The 24,916-nt window shown below is 35.3% G+C and overlaps 2 protein-coding genes and 1 non-coding gene across 3 annotated transcripts; 2 read left to right on the top strand and 1 right to left on the bottom strand.

Annotated features, from left to right (window-relative positions):
* Positions 1–3,502: 3,502 nt before the first annotated feature.
* On the top strand, positions 3,503–3,621 carry LOC122584055. Its single transcript, XR_006321407.1, has one exon. It is a non-coding gene; the product is annotated as a U5 spliceosomal RNA (small nuclear RNA).
* Positions 3,622–4,492: 871 nt separating this feature from the next.
* LOC122582817 (vacuolar-sorting receptor 2-like) lies at positions 4,493–9,231 on the bottom strand. Its single transcript, XM_043755251.1, has 12 exons — positions 8,931–9,231; positions 7,638–8,327; positions 7,020–7,108; positions 6,472–6,541; positions 6,286–6,369; positions 6,077–6,153; positions 5,919–6,000; positions 5,703–5,785; positions 5,358–5,424; positions 5,001–5,129; positions 4,787–4,896; positions 4,493–4,591 (listed from the first exon to the last, which is right to left on the bottom strand). Exons 1-12 carry the CDS (start codon positions 9,229–9,231, stop codon positions 4,493–4,495), a joined length of 1,881 nt encoding a protein of 626 aa, XP_043611186.1.
* A 3,157-nt stretch (positions 9,232–12,388) lies between these two features.
* LOC122582747 (putative disease resistance RPP13-like protein 1) lies at positions 12,389–16,550 on the top strand. The gene is made up of 2 exons (XM_043755173.1): positions 12,389–16,001; positions 16,156–16,550. Exon 1 carries the CDS (start codon positions 12,462–12,464, stop codon positions 15,939–15,941), a length of 3,480 nt encoding a protein of 1,159 aa, XP_043611108.1. The 5' UTR covers positions 12,389–12,461; the 3' UTR covers positions 15,942–16,001; positions 16,156–16,550.
* The last annotated feature ends 8,366 nt before the right edge of the window (positions 16,551–24,916 follow it).

The following is a 24,916-nucleotide window of genomic DNA, read 5'->3' as shown; positions in this document are numbered from 1 at the left end:
TGACATATATAAACATATAATCACGAGTATGCGCAACGGAAGAGTCGAAACATATATACAATCAAATTAATTAACAAAGAATAGAATTGAGACGAGTATCTTATGCAAAGCTCCGATAAATAATAATGATATTATTATTATGATGAATTAGGGGGGAGGGAGCCGAAAGGGAGATGGCTGCGAGATGGAAGCGAGCTGCGGAGGTTCGAGCGAGTTCCGGTTGCCACCTGCGTGAGATGGAAGCGAGCCGCAGGGCGCGAGCTAGGAGCTCGCGAGAGGTTGAAGAAGGCGTGTGTCATCAGGGACTAAAGGTGCCAAATTTTGAAACCTATAGTGACTGTTGGGGGGACTAAAGGTGGAAGAAAGATGGAGCCAGGGACCTAAAGTGACAAGTTGATGAAAGTTATTTTTTTTTAATTTTCTAATTTATATTACCCATTTAAACTTCCAAAAACACAACACACACTCCATATAAATTTCTAAAATGACATTTTATTTATTAAAATAGTACATTACAACATAATTAAAACTACTTAAATTAATTTAAAAGTACTTAATATTACAACATATTAAACACTTATTTTTTTTTTTCGTAAACTGCTTCGGCATTTATGATCAAATGGTTATTAATAAAAGATTTAAATTAAAAAGGGTTAGTTATGTAAAGTCTATAATGTTAAGGATAAATTATTAAAATGTGAAAAAAAGGTTGGGAGTTTCGGTTTCCACTAAAAAAAGGTTGAAAAAAGGTTGGAAAAAAGGTTGGAGGGTTAAAATGAGGTGGAGTAATTTGATTGGTTATTTGAAGGGAGATGAAAAGGCTGAGCCTTTCGACTCCTTCCACCCTTAGGGTTTAAAATAAAACCCCTCTACGATCGCACACTAGACACCCCTTATATTGTATGTTAGTACCTCGATCATGAACAAACAACCCTTTGCTTAAACCCTTGAAGTCGAAACCCTAAAACCGAAACCCTTAGGGTTTTCTTTGCTTCGGCCAAACGGAAAAAGAGAGGGAGAGAGAGATTTTTAGTTAGGGTTTTTCCCTTGTGAACTTATGAAAAACCCCTAACTTTAATCTTCTATTTATAGGCTTAGGTTTATGGTTACTTAACTTGGTGGACAAGTTTAGTTTAGGGCCTAAAACCCCTTAGATGGTTCGCCCCCTCTTCCCCTTAATCCTAGTCCAACTCCAACTTTTAATTCCTTTTTAATCAATAAACATTATTTATTTAACATTTAATAAATGTTTATTAATCATTTCGTGATCTAGTTAATTAATATATATCTTTAATATACTAATTAATAATATAGAGTTACCATGTCATTTCGTGTGACCTCGTAGGCTTAAATTATTTCCGGACATACGTTTATAATTAACATGATCAAACTCCAACATAATGTTTATATATAGTACATCATATCAACTTAAATGTAAGGTGATCTTATAAGTCTTTCTCTATGTACGTAGTTCGTTAGTGACTGATATCATAGGATCATCATTCGATATTGTGTAATATGATATGTGTGTTTCATTTGAACTCTCTACATTGTGCTCGCTTCTAGTGTAATTACTTATAACCAACAACATATCATTTAATTAATTACTAATGCTATGTTCATGAGAAGGTAATAATCTTTACTCGTTTTCATAGCTATTGTATAAACTCTAAGTATTATTTTTTCATGAGGTAACATATCATCTAGGTTAAAAAAAGATACACATAATACATAAAACGAATAAGCTGGATAAACACAATAACAAAAGGCAAAGTTATATACATATAATAGCAACATGGTCAAAGTTGAAAACATACAAAGCTTACTGATAAGGACACTGGAGTGTAACTAACTATGACCGAATAGTTATGTTGTGTAGTGACAAATTATTTAATCAGTGTAAGGAACTAAATATATTAATCAAAACATATAAAGACCATTTTATTTGGATCAATCAATGTAAGTTCCTTACATATTTTACATTGTTTAAACAAAATGCATAGTTTCTTACATTGATATTTGATAACACAATCTCGTAGATCATTATACGACTTCCGTTTAGTTATAGTTGGTTAAACTTTGGTGTCTTTATTCCTAAAGTCTAATACACACAATAGAGATTGCAAGTTGAATACCTAAATCGTGATAAAGTAGCGGAGTTTAATACACTTAATAGTTATTAAATTAAGTTAAATACACACTATAGCAACCAAAAGTTTAATACACTCCATGCACTAATCCTTTCCATGGTTTTATAGATTTTTTAAAAGAAAAATGATTCCTTTTAATTTATTAACCTAAATATTAATCTAATTCATAGGATAATGACATGTGAAAATTTAAAGGTAAGATTAAGAAAGAGCTGAATCCACTTACACATTCATATGATTTTAGAAAGTTTTTTAGGCTAATGTATGTTTAGAAAAATTAATTATTATTATTTTTTTAATCTATCTTTTCCTTCGCTCTCTACTCTTTTTACACTCTTTTAAGTAGTATAATCATTTTATATTTTTGGACTAAGATTCCTCTGGATTAATATACGACAACAATATTCAATTCTATCATTGAAGAGGTAGAAAATAATCAATTATGTATCAAGCGACATTGGAATTTCAAAAAACATATCGATATCCATAATCTTGATCTTGATAAAGTTAATTATCAAGTTTGCAATCATTTTTACCTTTGATTCCAAAAATCACCGAAATATCAACTTCTTTCTTAGACATCGGTAATTCAAATATTTCAAACATATGAAAGATATTTCAATTACAAAAGATCACCCAAATAATCAAATATCTACCCCTTTCTTGTAAGTCATCGGTCCATTTAACGAACAATCGTTTTCAGCCCAACCCAATCCAAAGTTAGAGTTTCTCCCTAGTCCAGTAGTCCCAACTATAAATAAATTAACATTAATAAATATAGCGAAACTAAAATATACTTAAAAAAATGATCTAAACTTGATTACAAAAACGATTACAAGATGATATTGGGTCCCATAACATATTGAAGACGGTATTGGTTGTTACTCTAAGACCACGGAATATAACGGCTAACGGTTAAATTCTCTCAGGGCTATGTGAAAGTGACGAACTGAAAACAACAACTACGTAGACTGATTCCTCCGCATTGCTTAAAATTCCAATTGAAAAACTGAAATGTTGAAAGCTACAACCATGAGTCTATGACTATAGCCAACAATACAAGTTTTAGGGCGATCCAACGGCTAACATATCTTTGATCGCAATTCTCCCACAGCTACTTAAAGTTTGACGAACTAAAAATAAATTAACTAAACAGAAAACAAAGCTCAAATACCACCAAAATGGATCGTGGACAGAAGACTACTATTCTAAATTATATGTAACTTGGACAAAGCCAAAGAGAATATAATAAGTAAAGATGGTTGTTTTGATCCCACATCGGTTGGAAGTAAAAGCATAAAGGAAAGGAGGGTCTATAAAAGATAGGCTGGGTGTTAAGTTGAAAGGCACGCAGCCATGCAATGAGCACAAAGCGAACTATTCTTTCGCCTTTTACTAAAGAATACCGTGTGCTCGTTGTATAAAGTGGCATACGCCTATTTTTGGAGAGTCCCTTTCTTCTTGAAAGGACTCCAACCAATTTCTAGTGTAAAGTTTTTCTTTTTTCTTCTGTTGATCACTATATTATCATTAAAATAGTTCCATTTTATTTATTTGTAATAGTTCCTAGCAAGCTCGGGTTTCGTTAATTGGTTTAATGTAGACTTAGTTAAGTTATAACTGATCTAGGATGTCACACTGTTGAATCACAGAGAACACATTCTTGTGTGGGTGACTCATGTTTATTCAAGTGACCAATTCAAGGTGTTTAATTGGACAAGAAAAATGATAGAGTCCCGTTGTACTATGTCAATACTGGCATATACAGTTGAGTCATTGGGTTTCGGAAATAATGTAAAAACAAGTGCTTCAAATCATAGCTATTTGACTCGGTCCTGATCACCTAAAAAGTCAAGGCATATCGAATTGTTTGTTGACACTAGGTAGTGGTTTTTAACCTCTCCATATTCCTGTTTCGAAACAAGATACAATATCAAGTAAAAACAAAATGAACCTGTAGAAGGTGGAAGTGTGATATGAATAAGCCTCTCCATATTCCATAGGTAATGGTTTTTAACCTCTCCATATTCATGTAGAAGGCATGTTACGATAAACCGAGTGACAGGCCGAATATACGCACAATATCAAGTAGAATCAAATGAACCAGTTTTGGGTACAGATTTTTGAGGCATTATTCTTATGAATAAGCCACTAATATCTCTTGTAATACTAGAAAACATATATCATGTAGATTGGCCTATCTTTTTTTTTTCTTTCTCAAAACCAACTGTATTATATACATGAAATAGTAAGGATTAAAATCATAAGACATGATCCGATTTATAACCACTGAACGAAAGGAGTGCTGAACAGGAAGTGTGACATTGCTGTCTTGTTGGTGCTCAGATATCTCCATAAGAGCGGTTGAGTGGAACCTCCACTGGATTATCCAATGGCATATACTGCGCCATGATAGCCCTGATCTCTGAATCCATGTATCTCTGCATAACAAAAGATTCATCACACAATAAAAGTTAGTATAGGACTTTGGTCTTATCAAGACAAGATAAAAAATGTATAGTTATTGTTACCGAAACACTCAAATGTCCATGTAAAAGCAAAAGTGGGTCAAAAAACCCGAAAAGGGTATGGAATAACACTGTATAGATGAGAGGGTGAGAGGGATAAAGGCATACCCGAACTCTGTACTTGTAGAATATATATCCAACAACTCCGATAGCTGCCAAACCAAGAACAAAGATCCATGCGAAACCCCAGCCACTACTTGTATGACCTTCTTTAGTATCTACCCATCAAGAATTACTATCATAAGATAGTTGTGATTTCATAAATGAAATAAAGAATCGCTGTAAAAATTTCACGAATTATGACCAAGCTCATAATACTCACTTATACATATGTCAATTTCTTTAAGGTAGATTGAGTTGCCAGTGCAGCTACATTCATAACTTCCCCACGTATTCTTGCATTTGCATTGGGAACATTGACATGCCGTTTTCTCTTTGCATTCGTCAATATCTGAGATAATTTAAGTAAACATCATATATAACAAAATTTTAGTTTTGAGTGGAAAAAAAAGGTGTCATACAAACACTGCAATCACTCTATAGCAATGACATCTGACCAAGGTTTTATGGGACTGCGGACAATGTGTTTTCGTAATTTGACTTTGGAGACCATAATGTAGCATCAAAAATAACCATTATTCATATGACTAAACTTCTTGACAGGAAAATAACTTTGTACCTTCACAACTACTAACTCCGTCTCCCCTAAATCCTGACGGACAAGTGCAACCATTTGTATGGCCATCCTTAATCATAAAATTAAACATTTGTTAGAAAATAGATACGCATACGAGTAATGTATTCAAAAAAGAGGAGCGAGGAAATAGAAACATTAAATGGGGACACATGTATATGCAGCTAAACACACACATATCATACATATGTACAAATATATCCATTTCTTGTATGAAACTCTCTAAGACCTTCACATTTTAATACATATGCACACATGTATATCTAGATGTGTATATGAATGATTACATATTTGTAGATGTATAGACTGAGGGACAGAGAGAGAACTAACAATACAAGCAGAGTAGTTCCTGCCCTCTTTGGTGCTATTCCAACAGCCTCCATTGTTAACTTGACAATGTAAGGCCAGCGAAGCTGCAAGCACAAACATTATACATCATCAGAAGCTTCAGTCCAAGAACAAATTTTCACATTGGTGTCAGTCGAAAAAAATCCTGGCTTATGAGGGGTATTTAGATACTTCTTTATAGATTCTCAATCAAATTACCTTCACAGTGTTTATAACCATCACCGACATATTTCACACCCTGCACAATCGGGCATTCACAGACTCTTCCCCGGAAAGTATCCTACACCAATATCCTTGAAATAAAAAAATCTTACTGATAGTTGAAAAGTGAGACCATATAAAGATGATCTTGGTACCTTGCATGCTGTTATATTAGTAACGGTGTCCATCCAACAGCCACCATTGTTGTCCATACACTCATTTGTTTCTATATCTGCGAAAACTACTATATTAATAAGATAGCTCAAATTGATAGGAATGGATTACAAATTACCTCTGTAAGTGTAAGAGATACTTTAATATATGCTTACAAATGATGTAAAAATATCAAGCTTTGTACACTAACCGTTACTTAAGCAAAGAGCCGGTTCTGTGGTTTCCTCATATCCTGAACATATGGCTTTCAAAACTGCTCTTTTGTCAATCTTACCTGTACAAACCAAATATTCTTATAAGGCGTTTCTAGGAAAGGTGAGATGAACCAGCCCTCAGGCCACACACACGATTATCGATTTATTTGTAGACCACGCACCTCTATATTGTCTGTTGTTTATTACAAGAGTTGGCTGTATTGTCACATCCCCTCGGTCACCTTTTCCTATCTGCATATAAATAAGAATATTGTGGCAACTTCACTCCATTTACTAGTGAATGTATCCTATCCATTGCAGTAATGATTTATCTTTGATGGATCATACATAAGTTATACTTGAAATTAGCTTTGAAGGAAACAGGTCAAATGGATCAAACAGCTCGAAAGCCATTCAAAGTGTACTTTTAGTGCATAAAACCTCATAAGTAATTTTATTCAAAAAGTTAGACGTAGCTAAAAATAGTGGCTTTTTAGATCATAGTACTTACTATCTGTATATAATTTAATAGTGTTGAACAGATGTTTTGGGTAAAATAGGTCCTTAGTCGTCCAAGGTATATTTAAAACACCTAAAATCTTAATTAACTATACAAAATTATTACTTAAATAGCATAACTTTTGTAATCATTTTTAGAGTTTTTGGATATAAATTATCTGCTTTGACCCATTACCCAACCCGCCCTCCATTGTTAACACAAACTACAAACCTGTGCATCCTGTTCTGCTTTGAGAACTGCATTTTCGACATCTTCTTCTGTTTTACCCACACATTCATTTATTTTCTTGATATCAACTCCTAAGAATGATAGCACATAAGGTAAGATCAGCTAAAGAATCAAGCACAAACCAAGTAGAGAAATGACAAATCAATTTCAACAAACTTTAATCACACAATTTTCCCTTTGATCGAAAACATGATAAAAAACATAAACAGAAAACCCACCTTCAGTAAATAATATATATATATAAATTGAATTACAAAGTGAAGTATATGAAATATGATTTTGAGATTCAGGAAAATACAAAACTAAGATAAAAACACAAACATTTTTATTACTCATTTAGTTGGCAAGAAAATGCAATGTGTAAGTGTGTAACTTAGCATCTACTTGAACTAGTCTCTTGGCATAACAAAAATACCAATCATGTCTTCTAATTAGACAAAGTGCAGAACTCAGGTGACCAAAATCAACTTTCTGAAATTGTATCTTCTTTTAAAATGCAAATTTTAACTTCAATTATAATGGACTAGAAAAAATGAACTAAAAAAATCATATAGAATGCACTTGTATACTCAAAGTCGTAAAAATGTTTGCACAACTCACCTAGTGACTTAATAACTTCATCTGCACAATCTTTGTTGTACTTTCCGTCTTTCATCGAACAGTGAGTATCAAAATCCGTCACATAATCCCACCAAAGCCATGATTTTCCACTTTCATTTGCAACTTTATAAAAGCAGGCCTGAATTAAATTTTGAAAAACAACTTGCCTCCCATTATACCCTTTACCGAAATCTCCATCTGGATCCGGAGCACAATATTTCCCATGATTAATACACTGAGATTTGCATTTTTCGGATGAAATATACTCCTCTGGGCAATACCATGTGATGTAATGTGGTGTAAATTGAGTATGCCCTTTTTGTTCAAGTGTTTGAGCAACCCCTTTAAAGCTTTTGACAAAATTTATTTGACTATCACATTTGGGTCCACATTCAACATTGCTACTGGTCCAAAACTCATACTCGACTCGTTCATCAGGATGAGGAAGAGCTTCTGACCAATCAAGATTTACGAGAACAAACTCTTTATCATCTAAAGCTTTTTTTATTGATTCCCCAAGTGCGTAGTTAATGAATGCAGAAGGGAGTGTTAAATTTTGCAAGTAATCGTCTTTTATATCATATTCAGGCAAATCCATGGTGATTAAATGCTCTGGTTGGTCATCTGCAACAAGAATTACTGATGCACCGGCGTTTTGTGCATTCCATGCCTTGCTTGTGAACAAACAAGCTGCAAAATCGAGCAACAAGAATAGTTAAATCAAGATCATACATTAGAAGTTGCAAATTTTGACCGATTAAATTATGAATGGTTGATTCGAATTATGTTACATCTCAAATGGGAAATTAAGATAATAAGCTGTCAATGGACAAGTCAAATGGCAAACAGGTTATAACTCAACAAAATTTAATTCATAAAGACACTCCATCAATTAAGAAAAGCTTTTTTACAACAAGATAGAGGTGTCACACTTTGAGTTTAGCTCTTAAGCACATGACTAAATTCCTTTTTTTTAGAACGACATTATAATCTACTCCTACTCCTAATTTATATGCATGCCTGAGATGAAACCCAAGATTCTCGAAACACCCCTATTAATCCACCCCCACAAATGTGGGAAATGAGACTCAAACCCAGGTGTATCCCCAAGGTCAAAGACCTTACCAATGGGCCACCAACCCCAATGGCACATGACTAAATATTATCAGAGCCAACATGGCTACAAGAAACTATGAGGCAACGTATTATACCAAACAAAATTCATGACCAAAACATGTATATCAAATTTTCAACACACAAGCAATCATAAACAATGAAACAAAGTAGTATTACCACCACGGTCTGCAAGAAGAAAAACCGGAAGGGAACCAGAAGTCTTTGAATTGAATGAGATATCATCGGTGAAATTGTCGCATGCCTTAGGATTCTCCTTTCTATAAACAACATGACCACTTAATGATCCTCCATATTGAGGAATACCAAAATTAGCAAGTGCACATTCATACTTCCCTATCAATTTCTCAGGGTTAGTCACTTTTAAACTTATATTCTCTACTACAAATCTACCCCAACATGATTTGCACATAAGCAAAAACCAAACACATATCACAACACTTAATTTCCCATGTTTCATCATTTTCGCTTTTTTGATCAAAATTCAACACAAGAAAATGACCCACTTGAAATTTTTACTGCAACTGATGAAACTAAAACAAACCCAATAAGTAAAAACAAAATATTTAGCAAACCCAGTTGTATAAAAGTGATCTTGAAGTTATATTTCCGAACCACATTTTCAAAATGTTTTTGAAGAAAATTATAGATAAGAATTTTTTTTCCTAAAAAGTGATTATGGAATGTACAACGTTGGAGACTACGATGATGTTTTTTTTTTAATGAACAGAAGAGACAAGTTTAATGGGAGTTGATTACGAGGAGGAGATATGACTAACTGCCAATTAATCGAAGTCTTTAGCTAATTAAATTAAACTAATTAACGTAGTTTACCCGTAATAAACAGGCCATAAAAATCCAATAGCATGGGAACAAAAAGTTTAAGGATTATATGATAATTAGAGTTATAAATTAGGTTACTAGATTTGAGTGTCTTGTATAGTTGTATCCACTCGATTATGTTAAAATAACGATGTTAAAATAATAAACTTTAATTAAGCACACTACATGTTGACATTGTATTTTTTTATTTTTTTTTGTGGATCTTGGTAATGAAAATTGTAGTTTACAACTTACCATGATCATGATAGTGATCCTTAAACTGGGAATTGTCTAATACTGGTATTTACAAGGATACCGGTGTATTCTTGTTTATGTTTGATCTTTGACGGTAATTTTAAGCTGTTATACAAACTTGTAACGCGAATGTGCAGTAGCAGAAATCAGATTTCTTTTGATTTATTCTTGATTAACTACGTTTAATTTGGTTTTTGGTTTGAGCTTTAGCCTTCAAGTATTGTCAAATCGAATAAAAACCAAATGGGAAAACTGTAAACCGAATCGTTGAACATTTCATTTCACGTTTTGAAGGAAATTCCTTCAAATATTTGGTTTTTGGTTTGAGCTTTAGCATTAACCATTACATTTCATGTTTTGAAGGAAATTCCTTTATTTATTATTTGTGCTTTTGCAGTTGTGTGAAGAGGAAGGTGAAACATATATAACTTGTATTTACTTGTTAAGATAGCAACATATTTCACTAATATTGGAAATTATTTCACATGACTTGCTTAAAAGTTAAAAATAAAGAAGAAAATGAACGAAAACCAATGAAAGTTGATACAATATTTTAGAGAAAGCTGAAATGGGCCAACTAATGTGTGGCATAATTTTTCGCCCTTATGGTTGGCCCGTTTGGACCTTCTGGATTACGGGTTGCAGACACTACCACTCATCTCAGAGGTTGCACCATGTATATAAGTTCTATATGAACACATATTTCTTAAAAAAAAGATATTGACCATCTTTGTATGTTCTGCATAACTTGAACAACCCACATTGAGGTAATTTTAATCATGAAATGCGACAAAAGGTCGGGCTGGGGAACAGGGTTCCATTGTTCATCAACTTCAATTTCATCATAACATGAAGACGCACTGTACTCATCATCATTATCCATCTTCAACCCATGATCGACATGCTCTTCAGTATGATCAGTGACAGCCTCTGTCCATTCAAGATTAACGCGAACAAATTCATGGTTGTCTAACGCTTTCTTCATTGAATTTCCAAGGGATTGGCTAATAAGCGCTAAAGGGATGGTTTTGTTTAACATATAACAGTCATCTTCACCTTCTTCTACTTCAGGCAAATTGTTCAATGGCTCGGGCCAATCATCTACAACTAGAATAGCCACGGCCCCAGCATTTTGCGCATTCCATGCCTTTAACATCAAGTAACAATCTACCAAAAGAAAAAAAATCAAAACATATTCATATCACATAATTTTCGGGTAACAATCAAGTTTTCTTCTTCTTGTATAAGTATAATCTTATCAAACACAAGTACGTTATAAAAGTCGTGCTATTATTACCTCCACGATCAACAAGAAGAATAACAGGAAGTCTGCCAGGAATGCTGGTTTTGAACGAGAATTCACGAGTAAAAGTGTTGCATCCATATTGATTAGCTTTTGGATAAACAACAACACCAGTTAATGATCCTTCATGTTGAGGAAAACCACACGAATCAATTACACAAGAATGTGTATCTTTCAAATTCTCAGGTGAAGACACCTTCAAACAGTTGTTCTCTATCACATATTTACTTAAACAAGACTCGCATAAAAACAAAAACCACACACAAATCACAAACCATAATTTCCCTGCCTTCATTCTTTCACGATCTTAACGGGTTAAGCTCGAATTTGACAAATATGGCCCGATGAGATACGAACTTGGGAAAACTACAATGATCAAGAAAAACTTGAATTTTTAAAATGTTGTAGTGATACTAAACATTCCTTGTTGGTGTCGAATTTAGAAGTGTGTATAGCCGGTTTTGAACAAGACAGATCAAAAGGATTCTTAAAGGGTCCGTGTGTTAACTGTTTATGATTGATATGTACAAAATTATTAGTCGTGTATTACAATGATGAACTATATCTATAAATGGGAAGAAGTCAATGTTACATTTGGTAGTTACCAAAGTGACAAGCGTGAAGCTCCTAAAAGAGGAAATGAGATTGCATAATTAAAACCAAATGGGAAAACTTCAATGAATAGCCTTTTATTAATTATATATATTTGGTTTTAAGGTAGATTATTCTTAATGGCTAACTTCACTAGAGTATCATCATTTTATTAATGGTATCATTCGATCATAATCCAGTGACCAAAATCAGAGGAGAAAACCACCATGGGTGAGAGAAAATCTCATGCATGACCCAACATGGAAAATCTTAAGACCAACATCATTGAGTAAATAATTTATAATATATTATAGATTATGAAAGATACTAAAAGTCAAACGCTGTTTTGATTTTGTTTTTCATTTTGTATTGATTTATTTTTTAAAACGTTAATGTTACAACTTGCAAAGTGAAATCTTACTTCGCTATCAAATAAAAAGTTTTTATTTATATATCAAAAGAAAGAAAATACTATGTAATGAGATGATTGGAATATTCAACCTGTCCAAATTCATTGAAACCATTATTCAAGGATTTAAGGTCCTACGGAAAGTCGAAACCCATCAATCTATTGTTATGTAAGAAATGAAGATAAAATAAAGTCTTGGTCGTGCTAGAGCTTCATCTCCCAATTTCAATCCTTCATTTTCTTTTCAAACCAATTATCAAAACCTTCTTAAAAACAAACCAATCTTGCAATCATATTCAAAAATACAAATATGGCTGAAGTCCTAGTTAGTGCTCTCGTGACTGTTCTGGTTGATAAGCTATACTCTGGTGCCTTGATGAATTTTGCTCAATCTCAAGGAATCGATTCTCAGTTAAAAAAGTGGAAGACAACTTTGCCCATGATCCAAGCTATGCTTGCTGATGCAGCCCAAAAGCAAATAACACAAAAACCTGTTGAATTGTGGCTAGTTGAGCTCCAGGATTTGGCTTATGACATTGAGGATGTACTTGATGATATGGCCACTGAAGTTATGAAGCGAAATTCCCAAGAATCTAAAGGAAACACAAGTAGTAAGGTACTTAAGATTATTCCAACTTGTTGTACTACCTACACTCCTCATAACATCATGTATAGTCGTAATATTAGCTCCAAGCTAGATGAAATTACCACTAGATTACATTATCTTTCCGAGCAGACAAATATTTTGCGTTTAAATGTGAATGGTGAAACATCAACTAGAACTAATAAACGATTAGAGGAAACTTCACTATTGCCTGATGTGTCTGAAATATTTGGTCGGGATGGGGACAAAGAGGCATTGTTGGAGAAATTGTTGAAGTATGAAGGATCATGTAGTACTCAAAATGTGAGCATTGTGTCGATAGTTGGTATGGGTGGGATTGGGAAAACAACTCTTGCGAGACTTTTGTACAATGACCCAAAAGTGGAGGATCACTTTAAGCTCAAGGCATGGGTTTGTGTTTCTGACGAGTTTGATGTATTCAATATTAGCAAGCAAATATATCAAGCTGTAGTTGGGGAGGACAAAACATTTACCAGTCTAGATCTACTTCATGTAGCTCTAACAGAAGAACTATCAAAGAGAAGGTTCCTACTTGTTCTAGACGATGTTTGGAATGATGACCAACACAAGTGGGAAGCCCTCAAACGACCTCTTGTAGGGGAAACAGGAAGTAAAGTTATTGTGACGACCCGGAACACCTTGGTTGCATCGATAATGAACTCGATTCAGACTCATAATCTGGGGTTATTGAAAGAGGAGGTTGCTCTGTCTTTGTTTGCTAGGTATGCACTTGAAGATAAAAACTTTGATAAACATCCATCGCTTTCTATGATTGCTCGAGGTATCGTTAAGAAGTGTGGTGGTTTGCCTTTGGCTTTGGTAACAATTGGGAGGGTCTTAAAGACAAAGGGAAATGATGTTGTTGAATGGGAGGAGTTGCTCAACAGTGCGATATGGAGTTCACACAATGGAAGTGGTATTCTTCCAGCACTCAAGCTGAGCTACTACCATCTCCCTTCACATCTAAAGCAACCGTTTGCATATTGTTCCTTGTATCCAAAGGACCACGAGTTTGATAAGAACAAGCTTGTCCTCAAGTGGATGGCACAAGGGTTTCTGTCCCAAACAAGGGGCGACAAATCAATGGAGGTATTAGGTCATGGGTATTTTGAAGAGCTGTGTTTAAGGTGCTTTTTTCAGCCTTCAACGATTGGCAAATCACGATATATAATGCATGACTTGATGAATGACTTGGCGAAAAGCGTTGCAGGAAAGTTTTTCTTTATGTTGGATGATAAGATTGATACAAATGGCCAGAACGAAGATTTTGAGAAGTTTCGTCACTTTTCATTCATTGGCCAACGACATCCTGAATATAGAAAGTTTATGGAATTACAAAGAGCTAGATGTTTACGAACCATTTTACCTCTTAATAATAGAGGAAAATTTAATAGATTGGACAATGTTCTTGTCAAATTACTTACTCAATTAAAGTTCCTAAGAGTATTGAGCTTAACTCATAGTTCAATAACAAAGGTACCAAGATCCATTGGTAATCTCAAGCATTTACGATACCTTAATTTTTCCTCAACTGACATCAAACACTTGCCAAAACAAGTCAGTGAACTTTTTAATCTACAAAGCTTGTTGGTTCGTGATTGCCATAAGTTATCTAGTTTGCCAACAAGTTTAGTAAAGCTGAAAAACCTGAGACATCTTGACATGAGGAAGACACTATCATTAAAGAAGTTGCCTTTAGGGATCGGTGGGTTGACGAGTCTACAAACATTATCCAAGGTTGTAATCCAAGAAGATAACGGGTTTAAAATATCTGAGCTCAAGGGTCTAAAGGATCTTCAAGGTGAACTTTCCATTGAGGGGTTGGAGAAAGTGATAGATCCAACCGAAGCAAAGGATGCCAATTTACAACAAAAGAATGGCCTTGATAATTTGGAATTGCTATGGGGAGATGCTACGACTAATGAACATGACATAATTGAAAATCTAAGGCCCCACTCTAAGTTGAAAACACTGAGTATCAATGGGTATGGGGGAGTGACATTTCCTAGTTGGCTTGGGGATCCTTCATTTGATCAATTATCAGAGCTTGTGTTAAATGAATGTAACAACTGTACAACATTTGCAACACTTGGGCATTTGACTTCACTTAGGAAGTTGGAAATAATTGGATGTTCAAAGCTGGAATCAATTAAGGGAGAGAAAGAGGTGGTTAATGTGGGGAGTAACATCATGGGATCTCTTAGACAAGTGACTCTTTCGGGCTGTCATTCACTACAGAGTTATGACTGTCCAAATAGTGTAGAGCAATTGGATATATGGAACTGTTCATTAATGACATCATTGAGCTTCTCTGGATTGCAAGAGGACCTCCCATCATCATCATCATCATCATCTTCTAATTTGAAGTTTCTTACAATCTATAATTGCAAGAATATAAATTCAATGGAAGAGAAAGAGGTGGTTAATGTGGAGAGTAGCATCATGGGATCTCTTAGACAAGTGAGACTTAGTGCTTGTCATTCGCTAGAGAGTTATAGATGTCCAAATAGTGTTAAGAGGTTGGATATATGGAATTGTTCATCAATGACATCATTGAGCTTCTTTAAGTTACAAGATGACCTCCCATCCTCCTCCTCCTCCTCCTCCTCCTCCTCCTCCTCCTCCTCCTCATCATCATCATCATCATCATCATCATCATCATCATCATCCTCTAATCTGACATATCTTACAATCTATAATTGCAAGAATATAAAGTCAATTTCCCAAGAGTATTTGCAAAGTTTTACATTGTTGGAAGAGATGTATATATATAAATGTCCAAGTATGGATGACTCATTTCCATCGTGTTCGTCGTGGCCTCCTAACATAAGAAAGTTGTCAATAGGAGAATTAAAAAAGCCAATGTCCGAGTGGGGACTACAAAATTTCCCATCCTCTCTTGTTCAATTATTCTTATACGGAAAAAATTCGGGAGTGGTTTCATTTGGAATAATGGAAAAAGAAGATGATAATAATACGAGTTCAGCGTGTTTTCTTCTTCCATCATCTCTAACTGAACTATCAATTCGCAAATTCGAGGAAGTGGAGTCAATTTCAAAGGTCTTACAAGACCTCCCTCACCTTCAACAACTTCGTATTGTTAAATGCCCGAAGCTCACAGATGTGCAAACAACCTTTTCATCTTTAAGGGTATATGTCAGATAGTAGAAAAGGAAGGCATTGGAGGTGTATTGGGATATGCCCTGTTTTATTATTAACATCATGGTATGTCATCTCAATCTCTTACGTACATAGTTATATATTAACTTTATAAATGACTAAATATATTAGTATTAAAGTAGCCACAACTTGTTTTCTATAATTTTTTTGTTATTCTTATAGTTGTTTTATTATTGAACCTGATCTTATATATGTTTAGGGAACATTGTGATGATGTTACAAAAAATAACAAACCTGGAACGACCAACAAACTCACGATCGAGGAGTTGTACATTTGCCATTGTTTTTGCAAAACTTCTGAGATTCCTGAATGAAACCACGGGTTATGGTGATGGCAAATTGGCAGTAATACATTTTGCTATATACAATTTTGATGAAGGTTTCATTGGTGTGGTCACTCTCTGTCTCATTGATGTTGGGTTATAAGAATATCGCAAGAGTAAAAGTCGGGCTATGTATGCATATGTTATGTTATTTGTATGTGTTGTAGTGTGCCTTTTTTGGTTTTCTGTCCCAAAGATACTGTAGTTGTTTAGAAGTTGCAAAATCTGTTTACAGTGATCTCTGTTATTGTAAACTGTAAAGTAATCCTTTTTCAAGTTTTATAGTTTAGTTAATGACATATCAATAGTCTTTCTTACACTACTACTCGTATTATTATTGTTATTATTATTATTTTTTTTTATTGTTAGTCCCAGAATAGAACGTAAGGATTGAATTGTCAAAGGGACTGTGGCGGTACAAGAAAGAACCCAACAGTGTTTGGAGAATGGTTATCAAGGCGATTTACGAAACAAAAGGAGAAGTTGGGAGCCAGCTTGCCGTGTAACAGGTACATTTCTGATTTTCTGGTGTTTGGTGTTCTACATATTGTCAAATCCATCGACATGGTTAAGGTAATGGGGAAAGGACTGGGCAGTAGGGAATGGAAATAACACATAAGATTTTGGTTGGTTGGACAATTGGGTTTCTAACGATACTCTCAAGGAACGTTTCCCTTTATTGTTTACGAGAGAAAGTACCCGCGCGTTGCGTTGGTCAGATGGTGAGGGTGATAAGGCATAAAGTGTGATAGGTCATATGAGGTGATAGGTCATAGAGTGTGATAGCCAAATGCCTTAGTCGTACGGGCTCCGCCCTCGGATTTAAAAATTCATCGCAAGTATATTGAATGACCTATCTAATGAAAGAGCATGAAATTTTAAGAACACCCATATAACTTTTATAATTTATCGGTGTACGGTTTTTGAGATAAACGATTTTGAATAATTAGTTGAATAACATGATTTATATAAGAGAGAAAAAAAAATGAGGGATTGAGATTTAAGAAGAGAGATGAAAATGAATGGCTGAAAAGTTGAAAAAAAATTAACGGAAACAAATGTTTTATAACGTATCAGAGGTAGAGATATAAATAGAGATAAATTAGAAATGGAAAAAAATGTAGTGTTAATTGGATGGAAACCCCTTGATCCATGTACCATTTGATACCCACTAATCCACCAGCCAGGTTAGTGTCTAGATATCTATATATGTATGTGTGTGTGTATATATATATACATACACGAAGCTTCATTTTGCAGATCTGTTAGCTGAATATATATAGTGTTTTGATGCTTAATTTTAGTTTATGATTCAAATTTGTTGATAAGTTTTATGTTTAATTTTGTTAGAGATATTAGATCTGGTGGTCAAAGTCAAAGTGATAAGAGCTGGATTTAATATAATTCAGCTGTTGTTGTTGTGTTTTCATGTGTTAATGAATAAGCCGAAAATTTGACCTTGATTTAGGTTTAGATCTTTTTTTTGTTTTGTTGGAAGACAGATTTTTTGGAGCTTCATATTATATCTAATGTAGGAAGAAGGTGGCGGTGGTTATCGATTACCGTATATAGTTTGCATTTTATTGAAATTTTTTGAAGCAAAGATTAAGTTGTTAATTAACGGTTTGCTAAGTTAACTGACAACCAAGCTTTAGTTAGGTATTTTTGGAAGGATTGATTTGTCATCTTTAAGATGAGTTTGACTGTTTGGTTGATATTGATAGACAACTATAAAGAAATTTAGTAGTATACACGCGATTTGAATATCAGATTGAATAAAATTTGAACTTGGAATTGTGGTATATCATGTAGTTAACAGCATTCTGTCAAGTAAAATGCTTATATCAATAAGCTCATTGTTATGTCTAGAAAGTGGCTGCAGAATTTGAACTATCTGATGAAGTTGCTACATTCTCAGACTGTAGTGATTGAATGAAAAACGTATCTTTTAAAGACGGTATGAAACTACGTATGGTGCTTTATGGTTAGTTTAATAAAGGGTTTTGTCAAAATCAATGATGTAAAGGGTGGTTTTGGGTTACGTAATCGTCGGTAGGTCTCATTTTGTACAGATTACGAAAAGTTAATAATACAAATAACGGTTTCTTTTATTATTTTTACTGTTTTTGGGAACCTTCTCATGTCGTGCTAGATGAGGAGTGGACAACATTACAACAAACATTATGTACTTAAAAATGGCTTGTGCTATCACAACCTTCTCTTGTCGTGCTGTGTTCCGTTCATTGTTCTTTGTATGGATTTTGTGCTATCATCTTTTCTATATCTAATGTGTACTAAAGAGACTAATGAGACAGAAATTATTTCCCATCACTTATCAAGTTGTTAAGTCACACATGTTAAATTGTTATATCATGCCTGACTTATATTTTGTGAAACTTGTAGGCCAGTGCAGCATTAGGGATGGCTGTGCACGATGATTGCAAGCTAAAGTTTATGGACTTGAAGGCAAAAAGGACCTTTCGCCTCATCATTTATAATGACATCTATAGATGAAGAAATGAAGAATATTCGGCTTATTCGATCCAGATACATAAAAAAAAAAAAAAATCTAAACTCGAATTTAAAATGAATCAGGTTTAGATGCTCTTGCAACTGCAAAACGAGCTGAAGGGTCATTTAAAGTTCCAAGAGGAAAAGTTTCTTCTCTAATGACATCTATAGATGAAGAAACTGCAGTTGAGTGGGGAAATGCACATCCATCCGAGGTGAAGTTTCTCACATACATTTGTTTCAATCTTTTCTAATAGAGGTGGCAATTTCCAACCCATTTACTTATGATGAGTCTACTTGGGTTACATTTTTTTTTTTTATCTTTAACGGGTCAAGTGGGTCATATAAAAGATTTAGCTAAAAGGGAATGTTTCAAACAGGTTGAAAGTCCTCTAAAATGTACGTTTAATGCATAAAACTGCTCAGACCATTTTGTTCAGAAAAGTCAGATTATAGTAACAGTTACGTTTTTGCACTCATAATACATTGATTAATGATTATATATAGAAAATGAAAAACAAAAGTGTTCACAGGTCAATCCTACCAACACGACTCATTTCAACCGATATTAGAAGATGGCCAGATTTAAATTGAAGTTTATTTGACCCGTAACTCGACCCATCCAGATTGCTTCTTGCCAGATCCTGTTTCTTTCTTTATATCTGTTTAGTCATTTTTGTTTTCTTTCTACCTAACAGGCAGAGGGGATAGGAAAAGCAGTGCAGGATTTCATGGAGTGTTTGAACATGGATAGGGTATATGATTACATGTATCACTTGATAGTCGAGTATGCAAAACTGCTGGACTTTAAACCAGTCATGGTGTCTCAAAGAGTAAAGTCACGCAATGTTTTCTATATTGTGGGATCGAGATTTTGCACTAGCTGCTATTGACTTGGTCCGGAACATAAGGTCTTTAACTCTAGTTAGATATCTAGAGCATAACTTCATATTGTATCTGAGGGGGCGTTTGGTTCACGGAATGTTTTTGAAGGAATTGGAATCTATCTAAGGAATTGGAATTTAAAGTAATTGGAATTTGAAAGTTTTTATATTAATTTTGTGTTTGGTTGACAGAATTCAAAAGATTTGTCTTAATGGAATTCAAATATAAACTATGTCAAATGACAAAATTAACCTTTGTTACATCTTTATAATATACTTCCATTTTCATTATAATAACATATTCTTATACATTTGATAAGATTAATAATACTAATAATAATAAATATGCATTTGATAAATTAATAATAACAATAATAATATATAATATAATATATACACCCATATATGAACATATCTATCAAAACCCACCACCCATCTCTATTCACAAGAACCCAAACCTATATTTTGATCGCCGACAACCTTATACATATTTCACACAATTAATCTATTGCCCATATTCATCATTCATCTTTATTAATCTTTCACCAGTTATTAGTCTTTATGGTTGTTATTAAATCTGGCAGTAAAAGAACACCGACAGTGGTGGATAGTGATTCTGTTAAAATCCGGCAACCGACAGCTGCAGGGCATAAATGGTGTTAGATGGTGATGGTTTTTAAAGTTTTGCAGCCATCATCCAAAAAGGGAAGACTCTTTTATGTTTCTTTATTTAATTTGTAAGAGGGTATTTTGGTAAAGAAAATGAATTCCTTGGAAAGTTTGTAGATTCCATCATGTTAGTGAAGGATTTGTCAATTCATTGTTTTAAGGAATTTGATGAAAATTTTCAAATTCCAATTCCATTCATTTTGCCAACCAAACAAAGGAAAGAATGGAATTTGAATTCCAATTCCTACGAATTCCAAAGGATTCCTACGAACCAAACGACAACATAGATTTGATGTCATTCTATGTTTCCAAAATTTATATCTTACAAACATATTGTATTTCTGGTTTGATGTCATTCTATGGTTCAAACATATTCGCTCTTTTGCTATTTGTGTATTTAGTTTTTGATGAGATTAACTGTTATTTAATGTGTGAATATTAGTAATTTTATTTAAATTTTTTTTTTTTTTTGAAATTTGAACCATTTTTTATTTGAAAATTAACTTTTATTCACAAACACACCGGTCCCCCCACAAAGCCTGTAGCTCTAATATTCTCAAACACCTTATCCGCACAAACCTTGGCCTGCTTGAAATTTTTTTCATTTCCAGCCTTCCAGATGCACCAACACGCCACGAACAGGATCCCATTCTAAACTTTTCTCACCCTCCTTCAAGGCCCTGGTTGCTTGTAAACATCAAAAAGATCTGTGACAGCAAACAGGAAGATGGGAGGAACTTTGCACCACAAAGAAATGCGTTGCCAGACCTCCATCGCCACTTGACATGAGCAAAATAAGTGCAACACCGTTTCATCAGCTTGATCACATAATCTACACACCTTTGATTCCAGTGAGTAGCCCCTGGCCACAAGGACAGTAGTCGTCGGGATACGGTTCATCGCTAATCTCCACATAAATACATTGCATTTCTTTGCCACCCATTTAGACCACTTAAAAATGAACCTGCTACTATAGTCCTCCTTGCTTCTAAGAAAAGCTTTCACCCCTTTAACTTCGAAACCATTCAAGTTTCCCCAGGTCCAAGTCCAGCTATCCCGTCCCTCCCCTGATTGAAGCCCATTCAATAAGGATAACAGATTTTCCCACTCGAGTGTCTCTTTATCTGAATTTAGGGCTCGGACCCATTCACAAGATCTCCCAAATTCCTTTGTCACTTCACTGAACCGATCAATTATCATGCATTTCTTATCCTTTTCAAGTTTGAACAACCTAGGAAATAAATCCTTCAACGCCTCCCCCGATGCCCAGTTATCTAACCAGAACCTTATATCTCTCCCATTACCGCAGGTTCCTCTAAAAAGGCTGTTAACCCCCACTGTCTACCTTGATCTTATTCATAGTAGAAACAATAGACTTCCAAATACCTGGTCGCGAGTTACTGACAGGAAGAGAAGCCCAACATCTCTTTGTGTCATGAAGAGCCATTATGACCCGCCTCCATAAGCCATGAGGCTCGTTCCAACCACTTAGTAAGCATTGTTGTGTTGGAGTCCTTTAATCTGCTCAAGCCGAGACCCCTAGCTTGAATTGGAGAAGCCACGCATTCCCACGCCACCCATTGAATCTTTTTTTTTTATCCACTGTACCCCCCCCCCCCCCCCCCCCCCCCCCCCCCAAAATAAAACCAAAAAAAAAGAAACCTTCTGCTAATTTTCTCCAATTTTTCAATAACCGTATCTGGAACTTTGAACAACGAGAAGTAATAAGTCAGGATGCTTTCCAACACCGCTTTAATCAATGTAATCCTTCTGCCCATCGAGACATGTTCAGCCTTCCACTTTTATAACCTATTCTCGAAAACTTCCACCAAAAAGTCCCAACTCCCAACCTTGTTCATCTTATCTCCAATTCGAATGCCCAAATGGTCAAAAGGGAATGTTCCTTCTTTACAATTCACACAACCAACCGTCCTTTTAATATCACCATCCTCAATACCAACCCCAAACAGGTTCGATTTTTACAAATTGATCCTTAGGCCCGAGCACAAATAAAAACACCTCAAAATTCTTGCCACTGCTTTAATGTTTCCAACCGTCCATTCCCCCATAAAAATGCGGTTGTCAGCGTAAAACAGGTGTGAAATCATGGGTCCCCTATTAGGTAACGACACACCTTTGAAATATCTGTACTGGCAGGCCCTGTTCACCATATATGAGAGGCCTTCCATCACCAACAAGAACAAGAACGGTGATAGGGGATCTCCTTGTCTCAAACCCTTCTGACATTGGAATTTAAAAGTTGGTGATCCGTTAACAAGGATTGTCGATCTAGCCGACTTAAGGATGCCAAAGATCCACTTGCACCATCATTCATGAAAGCTCATCTGCCTCAACATCCCCATAACAAACAACCAATTCACGTTATCATACGCGTTGTTAAGGTCTGCTCTTAAAAAAAAATTTTCTTACTCTTTTTAGCCCATGAAATGACCTCGTTTATAATGCGAGGTCCATCCAAAATCAGTCACTAAGGAAGGCAGACTGCGTGTCTGAAATCAATAAGCCCAGTACCTTCTTTAACCTCTTTGCAATAACCTTTGATATAACTTTGCTAATAATACCGACAAGTGTGATCGGCCTGTAATCATTTAAGTTACCGGATCTTTAACCTTCAAAATTAGGGTAATAAACGATGAACTACAACCTCGACTTATCTCACCAGACTCATAGAAGTTGTTGAAAATCATTCTGAAATCACCCTCAAACCGGTTCCAGAACATCATAAATCTGAAGTTGAAACCGTCGGGGCCCGGCACACGGTCATCACCGCAGGCTAAAACCGCATCTTTAATCTCCTCATCTGAAAACCTCACCACAAGCCCCTGTGCCTCCTATTCAGACAATCTAGATATACCATTACACTCAAAAGGCGGTCTGACTCTCCGTTCTTTTTTGAAATTGTTTCTGAAAAAAGCCAAGAGACTCGAATTTTTGGTTTCGACACCTACTGATCCCCAACCATGAGACCCGGAATTCCATTACTAACTTTCCTGTTATTAATCATGCTATGAAAGAAACTCGAGTTCTCGTCTCCCTAAATCACTTACTTACACCGAGAGAATTGTTTCAAGTCTTGCGCCTTATTCTTTTCGAGCTCAGCAATCGTTTTCAAGCATTCCATCCTTACCCAACTCACTTCCTCTGACAGCTCCCCTTCCTCCATTTTCAAATCAATTTCTTCCAATTCTTTTTTACACTTCACAGCCTCCTCCCCTTCTCTTTCACTCACCTTTTCCTTCCACGCTTTCAGCTTTTCCCGAACCCATTTAAGTTTCTGTGAAAAAACCACATCAGGAGGCCCAAATCCACGGAAGGAGTCAAGACCCTCATTCACCGTCTCTTCAAAATTGTGTCTATCAAACCACGAATTGAGACACCGAAAGGGTTTCGAACCCAAGTTCAACTCTACCAAAGACAAAAGAATTGGGCTATGGTCGGAGAAAATCTTTGGTAGACACCTGAAACACGCCTCTGGCCACTTATCGATCACCTCCCTACCCACCAAACATCTATCGATCTTACTAAATTTCTTCCCCTTTTTGTTTTCCAAAAAGAAAGTGAACTTGTTTCCTTTCATCTCATAGTCGTGCAAATCAGATGAGAAAATGAAAGAGTTGAAAACCCTCGCACAACACGCTTTAAACTTGGATCCCTTTCTCTCTCCGGCTTCCCTAACAATATTGAAATCCCCAAGCAAAAACCAGAACCCATCCGCCCCTTGTATATGACCAGCAATTACATTCCACGTCTTTTTTTCTCCCTACATTTTTGTGGCGCATACACATTAACAATGTATACCACTTTGTCACAACCTTTAATTGTGCCTTTTAACAACATGAAATTGTCTTGTTTAATGCAATCCATCTTCTTGAACGTGCCTGGATCCCAAGCACAAACTAACCCACCCGACCTTCCATTAGGTTCAAGGACCTCACTTTCCATTTCCTTCCTACCCCAAAAAGGCAAAAACCTTGAATAACATCTTTAGTAATTCCCATTGTTTGTGTTTCTTGAAAAGCAATAAAAGAAACCTTTTCCTTGAAAAGCAATAACATCTTCAGTAATTCCCATCGCCTTACCACCCCCCAAATACTTCTAATGTTAATAGACAGAAAATTCATTGTAAAAACACATTAATACCTTCCTCCTCAATAGCCTGTTTGACCTCGCCAATAGCCCTCTCGAGCTTCGAGCCTATCACTTTTCCCATGTCGATGGTTTTTTGAGCTTCTATCTCCATCCCATCATCCACCGAACCTTCCATCCGGTCACCAACCAAAACCTCTTCCCCATTAGAATCTGGTTCTGTAGGAGAAGAAGAAGAAAGAGAACTATAAGCGTTCACCGACCCCTTATTAGAAATATCTGTACTATTGGGGTTATTTATTGCTGATTTTGGATCCCCAATAAAATCGGGGTAAATATTACCCGAGACCTGTTTATCCTTTTCATCAGAGTTAGGTTGGGCCGCATATTGACTACAAGCCCATTAGAATCATCATGCTCCTTTTGAAGTATCCCATTTTCCGTGATGAGCCTAGCATCTGGGCCC

Source organism: Erigeron canadensis, chromosome 9, assembly GCF_010389155.1.
Source record: "Erigeron canadensis isolate Cc75 chromosome 9, C_canadensis_v1, whole genome shotgun sequence".
Classification (NCBI taxonomy): Eukaryota; Viridiplantae; Streptophyta; class Magnoliopsida; order Asterales; family Asteraceae; genus Erigeron; species Erigeron canadensis.
Note: the sequence above shows the minus strand (reverse complement) of the source record. Positions and strands in the feature narration are given on the sequence as shown.